The sequence below is a fragment of the Dunckerocampus dactyliophorus genome, chromosome 4 (assembly GCF_027744805.1).
Source record: "Dunckerocampus dactyliophorus isolate RoL2022-P2 chromosome 4, RoL_Ddac_1.1, whole genome shotgun sequence".
Classification (NCBI taxonomy): Eukaryota; Metazoa; Chordata; class Actinopteri; order Syngnathiformes; family Syngnathidae; genus Dunckerocampus; species Dunckerocampus dactyliophorus.
This window is the reverse complement of record NC_072822.1, coordinates 9725913-9739653: the sequence shown is the minus strand read 5'-3', so window position 1 is coordinate 9739653 and position 13741 is coordinate 9725913. Positions and strand designations below refer to the sequence as shown.

General features: G+C 42.5%; 1 protein-coding gene across 2 annotated transcripts in view; it reads left to right on the top strand.

The window, feature by feature from the left end:
* Positions 1-11378, top strand: part of LOC129180247 (ADP-ribosylation factor-like protein 15) — a 111710-nt gene extending 100332 nt beyond the window's left edge. Inside the window, exon 5 of one of the 2 annotated variants that reach the window (XM_054774516.1) lies at positions 8300-11378. In XM_054774516.1, coding sequence (XP_054630491.1) covers positions 8300-8452 — 153 coding nt within the window. In that variant the 3' untranslated portion in view covers positions 8453-11378. The remainder of the gene's footprint in view (positions 1-8299) is intronic. The other variant, XM_054774517.1, reaches the window with a different exon arrangement.
* Positions 11379-13741: the final 2363 nt, after the last annotated feature.

The window sequence follows — 13741 nt, the reverse complement described above, 5'->3', positions numbered from 1 at the left end:
ACTTTTCTTTGTGGCGTTTAGGTCAACCTCTGGTGAAGGGGCCATGGCCCAGCTACTGAACCTGACAATTATTTTGTAGTCAACACGAGCGGACGGATGTTTTTCTCTGTCCTATTGCATCCGACTTGTTGTCTGTAGCTAGAGAGAGAACGCCATTCGTCATCAAGCCTCTGTCTCCACTACAGAACTGATCCTATCATCAACGTACTGTGTGTGACAGTACATACAGTAATCATGAAGGTTTCTCAGTACATCGTATTTGCCTGGCATGCTTTACATTTACAGCAAGACCATAGCATAGTCACCTTTTCAAGACCCCCGTTATGCAAAATGTACTTTTTAATGATGTTCTAACAGTAATGTTTCTAGAGCCTATGAGCACCAAACGTGAGAAAAATGCATCATCTCCCTCACTTGTTGTTCCACTTTTGAAAGAAGTGTTGCTTATGAAGTTCCGTGCTTTCATGACGTCATGAAGGAAAAACCCCATGGACATAACACCGCCCACCAGTTCATCGAGGACACCTTTTGTTGAAAAAAAACAAAAAACAAAGCAAGCAGGCTTTACTACACATCTGAAAATAAAGCCTAAAGCTCTGCCAACCATCCATCAGGCGGCTCCATACGTGGGAGCTAATCATTTGTTTTTCTTCAGTAAATGGGCTAACCCAGCGTGATGTTGAATGTGAGTGTAATGTTAGCACTGTAGCTCACATCGCTATGTTGCTAACGTTTGTGTCGTCCTGTTATGTTGATGTATTTGGTACATGGCATCTATTCTGTTGGACAAGTGCACACTTACAGCATACAAGTAAAAATGTTTTTTTCGGACATGAACTAGGAAAGAAGTGTCTGAAAAAAAGCTACACACACTGGATATACTGTGAGTACATGAAAATGGAAACTCTGTCTTTGTAAAAAACAAACTAAAAAATAAAAAAGGCATTACATGTAATGTATAGCTTCCCAGGCACATCTTGTATGCCTGTATGGAAAGCACATTATCACCGTGTCGACCCTTAAGTGCAATAGCATTGTTGCGTGGAGCACCCCGAATGCTTCAGCAAGAATGTCTCCTGTGCAGCCTATCTCAGATTTACAGCACCTCTGAGGATGGCTCTGATCTGGCAGTGGCCACTCGCCTTTGAAGAGAAGTGTACCATCAGTGGATCACTTTGAACCTACACTGGGCCGAGCCTGAGGGAGGCCCTCAGTCCCACCAGCGTGAAACAGGACAGTAAACCTTAACACAGCTAGTTTTTGCACTGCGGCATGGGGAACTTGCGTCTTAATTTCATACTCACCAACGCTAACTGTGGTCCAGCGGTTCAAAAACTGTAGCTTGGCTCCAGGGTGGCCTCCACGCTTTCACTTCCTGGCTTCCCAGTAAACTAAAAGCTCATCTTTTCCTGTTCATTTTGTATGCACAAACTTCAGATACTCTATATTGCAAGTCTATTTTAAGTATTTGTTTCTACATCAATTGCAAAATGCAACCTGATTGTACATTATGATCATGACCTTGAATTTTGCAGCCGTCATAAGGCTAACAGCGGGTTCTAGTGTTGTTTCTTTAAGTTTACCTTCAACCTGAAAAAGTCAGATTACCTGAGAAAAAGGATTCAAAATTAGCATTTAATTCAGTAATCGTCTTGATTTTGCCCTCATCTCTGTGACCAAACAGTTTACTTTACATTGGATGGTTGTTCAAATGTATGGGGAAAAATACAGTATCAAAATATGATGTATTTTGAATACATTAGATGAAAATAAAACTATAATAGATGAAGTTAGAAATGTGTATATATAATAGAGTACATAAAATAACACATGACTGCTCGCATGTTGAAGAAATGGAGGTAAAACGTGTGCACTACTTGGCTGCAAACAGCAGAGGCTGTGTTGCTTTAGTCTCAACTAGTTTGCTATCCAAAGAAGCACAACATGGGACGTTGAGCTACGTGCATGGAGGCCTGCTATGACTCACGTCCCACACACAACATTGCTCTCATCAATAGATGTATATAAACAAAATAGAACTGTTCATTTTTCCCAAGTTATGAATGAAATAAATGTAGTTGAATGTTGAACCCTACATGCACACAGAGCAGGGAGTTATTGTGGGCTAATTGTGTGTGTACTTCCTTTGGACACAGCATGGTGTCGGACGCATTTGTGCTCTCCCGCCCGCTATCGATTGAGGTCTTGAAATCTTCACTTGAAGAAACAAATGTGCTAGTGTCGTGTGCCTTGCCGGCAGTTCCTTACTTTCTCTTAGCTAATGATTCGCTTGTTAACGTTCCTCACCTGGGGTCAAGCTAAAGGTACAGTAATCCCCTCACATGCTAAAAAGCCAGAGTGCCTTGCCCAAGGTGTTGTAAGCCTCGCTTAAACAGGCTGTATTTACTGGCCAGTGGGCTGTTTCATTTGACACCTACCATAGCTTGTGGTGCAATGTTTGTTTTTTTTCCAATGACCTCCCAAGTGTTTCTCTCCTGGGGACCTCCGGGCTTTCTCATGTCTTCTAGACTCTTTAGGTAAGCCGGAAAAGCAAACAAAGGCCATACCTATTATATGGTAAGTGGATCTCGTGTTACTCTGCCATTTCAACGCAGTCGCCAGTGTGGGCCACTTTCCAGGTGACTGATATCTTCGCAGGGGCCACCATGTCAGGGGACGGGGTAATTGATTGTCTTGATATTTGAGTATGCCACTTTCCTTACTTCATAGAACTTCTAATTCCTTCTGTGAAAGACAAGGACCCCACATCTACATCTTTACATTAAGGGGACTAAATACATCAAATATGGAGTTCGGTGTTGAAAGATGGCAGCATATTTCCTTCTTCCCCATAGCGCATGTATGCTCACATGATCCTGAGGAGCTTTTGAACAAAGGATGTTATTTTTGTTGAACAGAGCCCCTGCTGAAGGTTAGCCAAATGAAAACCTCAAGGCTGAAATCAAGTCTGCTCTCCAATAAGTTTATTGAGTAAAGCTCCCTTTGGTCCACAGAGCAGTTTTGATGTTGCCTGCAGGAAAGTAGTGTAGTGTCTGAAGGATAGCATATCTCGTTTGAGTCAGCCTCGGTATCAGCTTTTTTTTAAGCAATGGCTGAAAGGCAAAATCTTCTAAACTGAACATTTCCTATTCTTGCCTTTATGTTCTTATTACTTAAACAGGAAGAGTATTATTTGATATTTTTTAAATTTAATATAGATTTGTTTCTCAGACTTTTGGGACCCGGGGCAAATACATGCAAGAGCCAGACTCAACAAAGAAACGCTGTCCTACATAAGAAATCAAGAGCTGACAGAGTAGGCCATTAAACGTTATTCCTCAATACTGACCTGCTGGAGCAGACCTACATCTGCTCCATCTGGCTTTGCTGTTATTCTCTGCAAGAATGCCAGGCTTGACCATCTTTCCCAAATATGTAAGTCTATCTCAAGATAAGTGATTAAAGTGGCATATATTTGTGGTATCCCAAATATCCCATACATGTTAGCTTGTGCAATTACACCAAATGAGAAAGGCACTCATCGGTAATTACAGTGTGGTGTATTCCAATGTAACTTGTATGCATGCTCAAATAAATGAAACCATTAACATAACATTAATGTTCAAATCTTGTCTCGTCTCATTCCTGTGCACCCGATCTTGTGTATCTTGGGCTGTTTTATGATACCCACAGCCAGCACGTCTCCAGTCGCTTGTCATTTTGCCACATGAACGAAAGCTGCATGTGATTCCGAGTGGATCTTTCTGAGGTGTGATATTCGATTAGAAGTAATAAAGGGAGACGCCTTACTCGCCCCTTGCAGCACTTTGCAATCACTGCAAATTGCAGATTTACAATCTGAAGGCGAAACATGGAAATAATTGCAGACTGCAGACATTCTGAGCTAGCTAGCTTGCTGCTGTGGGAGCACGATGTCGTCACCTGCGCACCGATATCATTAAAAACAATACGGATATCTAATTTTTATGGGGCATCCCTAGTAGGAATCCCCAGGTATTGCAAATATGCCCTCTTTGTCAATGTTCTGTGTGAACAGCACCAACACAGACTGGAGGCTCAAACTCGACCCACAAAATTTCCAGTCTCAGATTGTGTAACGTAAACTACTTCCTTTCAACACAACAGCGAGTCTCGACCGTGAAACCATACACCCCCATCGCATCATTGCCTTTTATTCAAAAGTCACTTGGCTGTGTTACAGCTCTGATACTACCGCCGAATGTGGAATATTGTCAGAAAGGCTCCGCCCTCCTAGTTTGTGTCTGTGTCTGTTATGCAGAACACATCCTGGAGAAAAGGCCTTGAACATGCTGTCTAAAAGGAGTGACTGCACATTTGACAGAACTACTATGAAAGCATTTGCCATTTGCTCAGGTTTTGTATTTGACAGGGAAAAAGGAGTCATACTAGAGCAGGATCCAAAGCATGGGTGTACTTTTTCCTGTCCAGTCACTGAAGCGGTCTTCCAGTCTGCTTCCGTCGCGTGCCTAGGTGGCCATCAGCAGGGCTTCCACTGGCAGAAGACAGCAGCCAAGCCTATTTATTCTGACAGGATATCCTCTTCCACTTGACATTAGTCTAGTAGTGACCATCACATGCGGTCTGGCATGGACCAGGCAAGCAGCCGGGTGCCATGCACGGACCATCGGTGCTCTAAGCTGGCGGAACTAGGTTTGCCAGAGCTGCAGCTTATGTATAGCTGACTAACTGCACAGCTACTGGCTCAGTGTTGGCCAGTGTTGTTGTTCATTTGTGGCGAGTAGATGAGAAGGAGACAAGGACAATTTCACATTAAGGAATTCAAATACAGTCACTGTCACTCAAGTAGTTCAGCGACCATCCAGAATGTGTTGCATTTAATTGCACTGGAACATAGATAGTCGCACTGGGGTGCACTTCATATTATCTATTCATAGGTCACACAACACCTGCAAAATTTAACCCTAGACAATTGATGTAGTATAGTTGCGAAACGTTTTGTTTTTTTACTTTAACTTTTGAAAGTTTTACAGGTCCCCTATTATGAAAAATGGCTAAAATAGGTTTTCATGATGTTATGACGATAAACCTCCTTGCTCGTGAACATGATACCGCCTCTGACCCCGCAACTTGCTGGATGAACCCGCCCACCACCTCATGGAGGACAGCTTTGTAAAAAGGCAGGCTTCGCTACACATCTTAAAATAAAGCCTGGAGCGCTGGCATTTGTGTCCTCCTGTCCTTCCCATGCCTCCTATGGCCTCGGTTACGTTGGGCAAGTGTGCACAGTAGGACTGATCAAACACAACGTTAGCTCACAGCTATTTTTATTTTTATTTGACCATTGTATTTATTGGACAATTACCAGATACAATTTTTCCTCGGCACTTCAAATTTTGTGGCTTCACTCTATCACGGTTTTTCAAAAATATACTAATTAATAAATAATCCCGTTTCTTGGTCGAATGCAGCCTATTAGTAAATAAAAAAATATGCATATTGAAGCCAGTCTTATTTTTGGCTTAAATTGAGCATTTTCAATCATAAAAATGGTTAAATGAACTAAAGTACAAATATAAGGCATTCAGAAGACGCATTCAAAGACCCTGTGAATGATATGTAGTATTCCACACTGATCACTGCAGTAATGCTACTGTAATGTTGGCTGACACATTCAATCGCCAGACTTGCTTGCCGCAGCAACAGGATTTTATTGCACCTTTTGAATTATCTCACGACAGGCACAAAAATACCTAATACAAACATTAGTTGCTGTTGTTGCAGTAGCCCACACCAAGCGGACGCTCAAGTCTGAACCCTCAATGTCACTTCCTGTCCGCCCGCCAGTCAGCTCCCCTCGGGAACACATTTATAGCAACACACATAAGCACAAATTTGATTTAATCTTAAATGGCTTATTTTCTTTTATTATGTCTAGTATACTGGCTAATACAAGTGTAAAGGTGATTATAGGGGTGTTACTTCATGTCTAGAGGGCTCTAATAATGTTATAAACCTTATTTAGAAGGTCGTAAACAGGTTTTCTATGCTCGAAATACCAAAGTCTTCCATTTATAAATAAGGAATCCTACTTTGCGGAAATTCGCTTATCATGATCGGGTCTGGGACCAATTAACCGTGATAAACGAAGGATTACTGTAGCTACTTTCACAGTTTTTTATGTGTCATTTAAAAATAATTCAAGCTGCTTACACAAAAGCTACGTTTTGCATATTCACAATGAAAGGTCGGCACCATGATTACGGTGTATCGTTGCCGCCTTTGCACGTCAGTCCCTTACTTTACAAACGAATGAAGCAGTCTTTGTTGAGAAAGCAATGTCGTGTTTATCAAGTCACCAAGTAAACACCGTTGCTTTGCTTTCACTCTGAGTCGCCCGGCCCAAGTGACCAATGAGGCTGCAATCTAGCTGCAGGAATGTGGCTGATTCAGGTGATTATAGATTATTTTTTGACACCCTTATGCATGTATAAGCCGCTTTCTCCCATGTATGGGCGGTCTGTATGACCTAGAAGAAGACTAGACGGGATGACCCACTGGTCCTTCTAGGAGCCATCTGGCAACAGTGTACTTGTGTGGCTTACCCTTCCCACTGCCTCACGCAATTCCTTAAGCAAGCATAAGTGCGCTTAGGAGGACTTAATCTTAAACAAACGGGTTTTGGCCACACTGTCGGCTGCCAGTGTGGATGTCACCCAGCCATTAGGTCATGGGGTTCCTTCAGCCTCATAACACTGAACAGGTTTTTTTGTTGTTGTTTTGGAGGCCAATGCGCCACCTGTTGTGGCTGCAGGACTGAAAGCCCTGGATTGAATGTACACTGGTCACGTTTAAAGCAAGCGGTCGTAAATAAGTACAAATGTTTGAGAGCATCGTTAATCTGCTGTCGCTGATAAAGTGCAAAAGAGGGAAATTGCCCCTCAGGGTCCGGAAGAGAATGCGCCCTTTGACCGTGTGCCAGTGCAGGGCCCACAGTCTTCCAGAAGAGGGCCTTGGTACAGGCAAGACAGCAGCCAGCTTGCTAGCCAGCCAGGCAGCCAGACAGGCAGCCAGCCGCATCGTCTGCAGTCTGGGTCTGGGGCTAGTGCTTGGACCGGGCCAGCTCATGTTACCCAGACAGATTTGTTAGCACTGTTTGGGTCCGCTCGGCTTTCTAGCCGAGCCTCTGAGCCAAACGCCGCTGAGGTGACTTAATCTGTCATTAAACTCACATTACACCCGGACAGAGACTGTGGCTGGGCTCAGGGGGGGCAGAGACAACGGCGCTCACTCTCCCGCTCGCTGGCATGGCTGGCTGCGTTTGAGCAGACACAGGACCCCCACCTCCTCCTACTCCCCATCCTGGGCATGCCACACACCATGGCACAGCTTGACAGCACAGCACGCTGCAGGAAGAAGCTATTTCACTTCAAGCTGAGAAATCATTTGGATACACGGGCAGCGTTGGTGTCCTCCATCTTCTGCTTGCTTCCCTGGATAAAAATGTAACACATATTGTTCTCATTAGAAACAGTACAAATTCTTCTTCATCATAAATGATTCCTGTCACTGGATTTTCCTCTGCACCTTGCAAACCTGGCAAAATATAAAACAAAATGCTGCTTGTGTCAAAAAAAAAAAAAAAACAACAAAAGTTTCCAGTGAAAAGTCTGTGAAATCTCATACATCCATAATCAATCCTTCCATACTGGCTCAAAGTTGCGAGATGACCTCATGCTGCACCTGTCTAAGAACAACATTGTCTACCAAAGAACCGCTATCATTTCCTAACGACACCCATTACTTCCTTGAAAGTGTTTAAAGGTGATGTCGTGCCTAAAATCAATCAGTACATGCACACTTTGGAGCATTAGACATGTGGCCACAAACCATCTTTAGGCAGTTTTAAAGGAAATAATGATCATAATATTGATGATGATGATGATAATGGAAATGAGTGCCAAGGTCAAACTGTCCCCCTGATAACACGTTTATGAATTGTCCTGTGCTGTAAATTTTTCCAAGCACGGTTTGAGCATTCTGAATTGTCATGCAAGTGTAAAAATAAGTGACCTCCTAATATGAAAACATATCTGAACATGGAAAAAAGTGCATTGCTGAAGTCCATGCTTGCTAAACAGGTCGGCTAAGGTCGCACCTCAGGTTGTGCATTGAAATCTGCATCCCAAGGTTCCCCTGTTGTCAAGGGAGCTCACTTCCAACTTGTGCTCCCTCGTGAGTGTGCTGTGTGGCCACACTATGTTGAATGGTACTAACAAGATGGTGTTTGTGTGCACAGATCAAGAAGTACTTTGAGCTGGAGCCTCTGGCCAGGGGGAAGCGCTGGATCCTAGAGGGCACCAGCACGGACCACATGGACACTGTGAAGGAGAGCTTCGCCCAGTTCATCATCCTGCTGGAGGACAAAGACACACCGCCCGCCAGGATATGACGCTCGCTGGCGCTGAGAGACACAAAAACAGCGGACGACGACACACAACGTCCTGCTGGTGCACACACCGACAAGTACACGCCACCCCTCTATCTCCTTCAGGACTATCTTCTCCAGGGGCCTTCAGAACCAAGTAGAACCTCTTGTGATGATGCTCCACGGGCACCGCGTGTTGAGATGGGGCCTTGTAATCTCTAGCTACACCCCTGCTGACACGCACGCACGCACGCACACACACAGTGGAGCCCATGTTGTCTGTAGATATGTTTAACTCTTCCACTAATGACTTTACAGGATGTCTGAGTGGGAACTGTTGATGTTGTTTCCACCTGACAAGTACTGTACGTCTTAAGTAAGTGTGCTTCTCCTCGCGCCTTCTTATGTACACTATCAGTCCGTCACACCATCTTGGAATACACTATGTTGTACGGTGACATGCAAACGTGACACAGTGATGTCTTCCCTCCCTCCCACACCACTCGTCATGTGACTGTGTCAGAGTGCCAAGCAGTACATCTCAATGCTTTTAGCAATGTGCAGCATAGAAGACCTTTTTAATAAACGCTATGTCACACTACTTAGGAATTCTTTTAAATGACCAAAGCCGTTTTTGAAAAGGTATTAATGCCACACTGAAAAGAAGACATTATACTAGTATGGAATATAGCTAAAATAACCACAATGAAGTTGAAATATTGAGAAAATATTTTTTACAAATCTTACACATGAAAATTGTTAATATTAATCTGTTATAATGTCCTAATGATCAGGAGTGTAAACAACAAAAAAGGCATTTTTAGAGAAAAAAGAAACAAAAAGCATCATTTTACATGATAAAGGTGTGATATTACAAGAATACATTTGCAATATTAAGGGGGAAAAGTTATGCTTTCATGGGAATGAAGTTGAGAAGTCACGTGGTTTGAAAAAGTGATCATTTTTTCCAACAATAAAGTCCGAATATTACACGAGAATGAAGTTGTCATTTTAGGAGAATTAAGTTGTAATAGTTTGAGGGAAAAAATCCCAATTTTACAAGAATAAATATGTAATATGGGGGAAAAAGGTTTGAATTTTTAATGAATAAAATCCAAATTGTATTTGAGTTGGTCTTGATTTAATGACACTATTGATGCCCTATAATATTACATGAAAATATTATAGTTTTATGGGATTTAAGTAGTCATTTTCCATGAATAAAGTCATCATTTTACACGAGAAAAAATGGTAATAGAGCATTAGGTAGTAATTTTACACGAATGTCTGTAATGTCTGTCATGACGACATCGTTTTATGAGAATTCAGTTGTCATCGCCCACAAATAGTCATTATTGTGTTGGGGGGAAAAAGAAGTAATATTTGGAGAATGAAGTACACATTTTTTGAGAAAAATTTGTCATGACTTCATGAAAATAAGATGAAATATGAGAGTCTTTATGATTTTACATAATAGCTGGTATGGCAGCTCTGTAGAGAACTACAGCAACATGTTTTTCTTGTAATATTATTACTACTATTCTAACAGTTGAACTATTTCTCTTCTTTTGAGTGTGGCCCTAATGCCCTTCCCAAAATTGACCAGGCTGGATGTATTCACAAGTAGACATATGTGATATGGTTCATGTCTATGTTTTAGCATAATAATAATATGTTTAGGTCACTTTTATTGACTTTTTCTTGGCTTTCTTTGTTGTTGTTGTTGTTTTTGGCATTATCCCGCTTGGCATTGGCTCGTGCCTGCAGCCTCCCATCAGGGTGGAATACAAAGTCAATCAATCAGCCACAGCAACAGCTGCATGTGACAAGTCCCTGTCTGACACCCCAATGCCTTCCAACTGTCTGAAGAACCCCACCCCACCCCCAACACACACACACACACACACACACACACAACCCCACCCTCCATCATCATCATCATCATCATCATCATCCCGCCACGCCGCCCAAGTGTCTTTGCAGAAGCAACGTCAGCTCACGTACGTGCTGCGTGGTGGTGCTGTGTTGTACGTAAGCAAGTCACCGGGAGGAGATGATGGACGCTATGGGAGTCATGTGACACATTTCACTGCAGCATATCTTTCTTTATCCTTCTGTTTTCTTTTGTTTTTGCTAAGGCAATTAAATTTGTAAAGATCAAACACTGTTGTCTTTTCATTTTGACACATTTACTGTGACTTTTGGTCACGTTTACACCGAGCAAATAAGTGGACTAAGGTGGGCTGATGTTCTCTGATGGGCCCATTCGAAAGTGCCCCAAAATGAATATGACACACTTGCAGCATCCGTCCAATCAGCCGTTAAAACATTTTGCGTTCCGTTTAAATAGAATTTTTGTCAAATCGCCGTTATTTTCGAGTTCACGCATTTTCAAGTTCAACCAAACTATGCCTCAAAGGTGAAAAACTTTGAAACTTAGTGCATTAACGATGCTGAAACCAATCCAATGCTAAGATATCTGAACATCCACAATTGAGCTTTTCCTTAGATGTGATGCAGCAAATGTGTCCTATCTCATAATATATCGCATTCGTAATGAGCTGCATGACAGAAATGGCCCCGGGCCACACTTTGGACACCCCTGATCTATAGGATTAACTCTACGAGTGTTTAGTTGCTTTTTCTTTGGCTATTTGAAATGTTTTTTGTAATGTCACCGCAGAAGTGTACCAGTGATTGCAAAGAATAAAAGTGTGATGATGACCATAGAACCAGTAATGGACCTTACATTTTTCCAAATCCAGCACTAAAACACCACGAGATGACAGCATCGCTGTGCGAACACCTTTCTGTTCCCGCTCCACTGCGTGTCTTCAACGGGTGAGCACAGGACGTTTACTTGATTTTAGCTTTATTCTTCACTGGGTCACTTCTCTGTATGACCGTTACATTTAGGCAGTCATTTCTTTTTACGCTTAAAAAAATGGCCTGAACCGTTCAAGATTTCATGTTAGGACATTCACTGAGATGTTCCATAAACAGTACAGATAAGGAGTGTTTCTACTTTACAATCGGGGTACCCTTACAAAGGATTTATGAAGATTATTCACAGTAGTCAATTAAAAGTACACATATATATTTGTACAAGAATGTATCGTAAAAGAAATCATTTTGTAATCATTTAGTTGTTTAAGTTTATTAGGACATTTTGGCAAAGCTGCTGGAGATGTGAGTTTGGACATGAAGAAGGGGGTGTATGTATCTAATAACGTACCTAATGTATGGTAGTACATGCAGGATGAAGGCTCGGGAGGTTCCCCCCAACTCCCGCACCCTAAAAGCGAAGCAACCTGAAAAAAATCTGATTTTGCAACAGGGCAGGGCTGAAAAAATTGCTGAAAATAGACCCGTCAGAAAAGGAGTATTTTCTGCTGGGACCACCGATGAGGGTTTGGAAATATTTTCCCTACCTTCCTGACCCAAAAACTGTATTTGAAGCGACCTGGAGAAAAAAAAAAAAAAAAAGATTTCTTTTCAGCCGCAGGGCTGAAAAAATTGCAGAAAATGGACCCGTCAGGAAAGGGCCATTTTCTGCCATTTTTGGGTCCTTATATAATATAATATATCTTTAGATGTTGTATTTCCATTGAAAGCTTTGAAAAGCGATATTTGCAATGGGAGTTATAATGGAGTATTTTTAATGCAACTGTATATAAAATTAGTTTAAATTAAAAGTGTTCTTATCCACATTTTTTTACTTCTGATCCGATCCGATTTTTTTATAGTCTTGCAGGTCCGATCCGGCACCGATCCTTTTTTTTTTAATAATAAGCTTTTGTTACAAACATGAATTTGTGGAATTGAATACAGTTATAAAAATATCTCTTCAAAGCATTAAAAATAATGCAACCAAAGTATTGCTGAATTTGCTTTTTAATTACACAGCATGACCAACAATATTGTTTGGCTTTTGTAACACACCTTTGTGACTCAGGTCCCTAATCCAATAAAAAATCAAAATTGAAAAAAATGGGCATGCAAAATACTTTTAGGGTAGGACTAATCATCTGACACGGTTATACATCAATTTGTGGCGTGATTTAGAATATAAGATATTTATTTAACAAACTCTCTTCAATGCAATAGTAATTTATTGACGGTCCCTAGTATAAACAACCAGCGGTTAAAGCATCACTTCCGTTGCACAGTTCTGGGCACAGTGAGGGGGAACTATCGCTGTAGCTATGGAGCTGAATAGCCAACGTGAAACGGTACACAACGGACATGGCTACACGTCTACACGGCTACATGGCTACATGTCTACATGTCTACATGGCTACACGTCTACGCGGCTACATGTCTACATGGCTACATGTCTACATGGCTACACGGCTACATGTCTACATGGCTACATGGCTACACGTCTACACGGCTACATGTCTACATGTCTACATGGCTACATGGCTACATGGCTACACGGCTACATGTCTACATGTCTACATGGCTACATGGCTACACGGCTACACGTCTACACGGCTACATGTCTACACGGCTACACGGCTACATGGCTACACGTCTACACGGCTACATGTCTACATGTCTACATGGCTACATGTCTACATGTCTACATGGCTACATGTCTACATGGCTACATGTCTACATGGCTACATGGCTACACGGCTACAGGTCTACATGTCTACATGGCTACACGTCTACACGGCTACACGGCTACACGTCTACACGGCTACACGGCTACACGTCTACATGTCTACATGGCTACATGGCTACACGTCTACACGGCTACACGGCTACATGGCTACATGGCTACACGGCTACATGTCTACATGGCTACACGGCTACACGGCTACACGGCTACATGTCTACATGGCTACACGTCTACACGGCTACACGGCTACACGTCTACACGGCTACACGGCTACATGTCTACACGGCTACATGTCTACATGTCTACATGTCTACATGGCTACATGTCTACATGGCTACATGGCTACATGTCTACATGGCTACACGGCTACACGGCTACATGGCTACACGGCTACATGGCTACATGGCTACATGTCTACATGGCTACATGTCTACATGGCTACATGGCTACACGGCTACATGGCTACACGGCTACACGGCTACATGGCTACATGGCTACATGTCTACATGGCTACATGTCTACATGGCTACACGGCTACACGGCTACACGGCTACATGTCTACATGTCTACACGGCTACATGGCTACACGGCTACATGGCGGTGTTGTGTTTTCTTCTTCTTGCAGGTGGCGGGAGTTGAGTGTCAACCAGCTTTGGGCGCATTACCGCACCTACCATGCTGGAGTG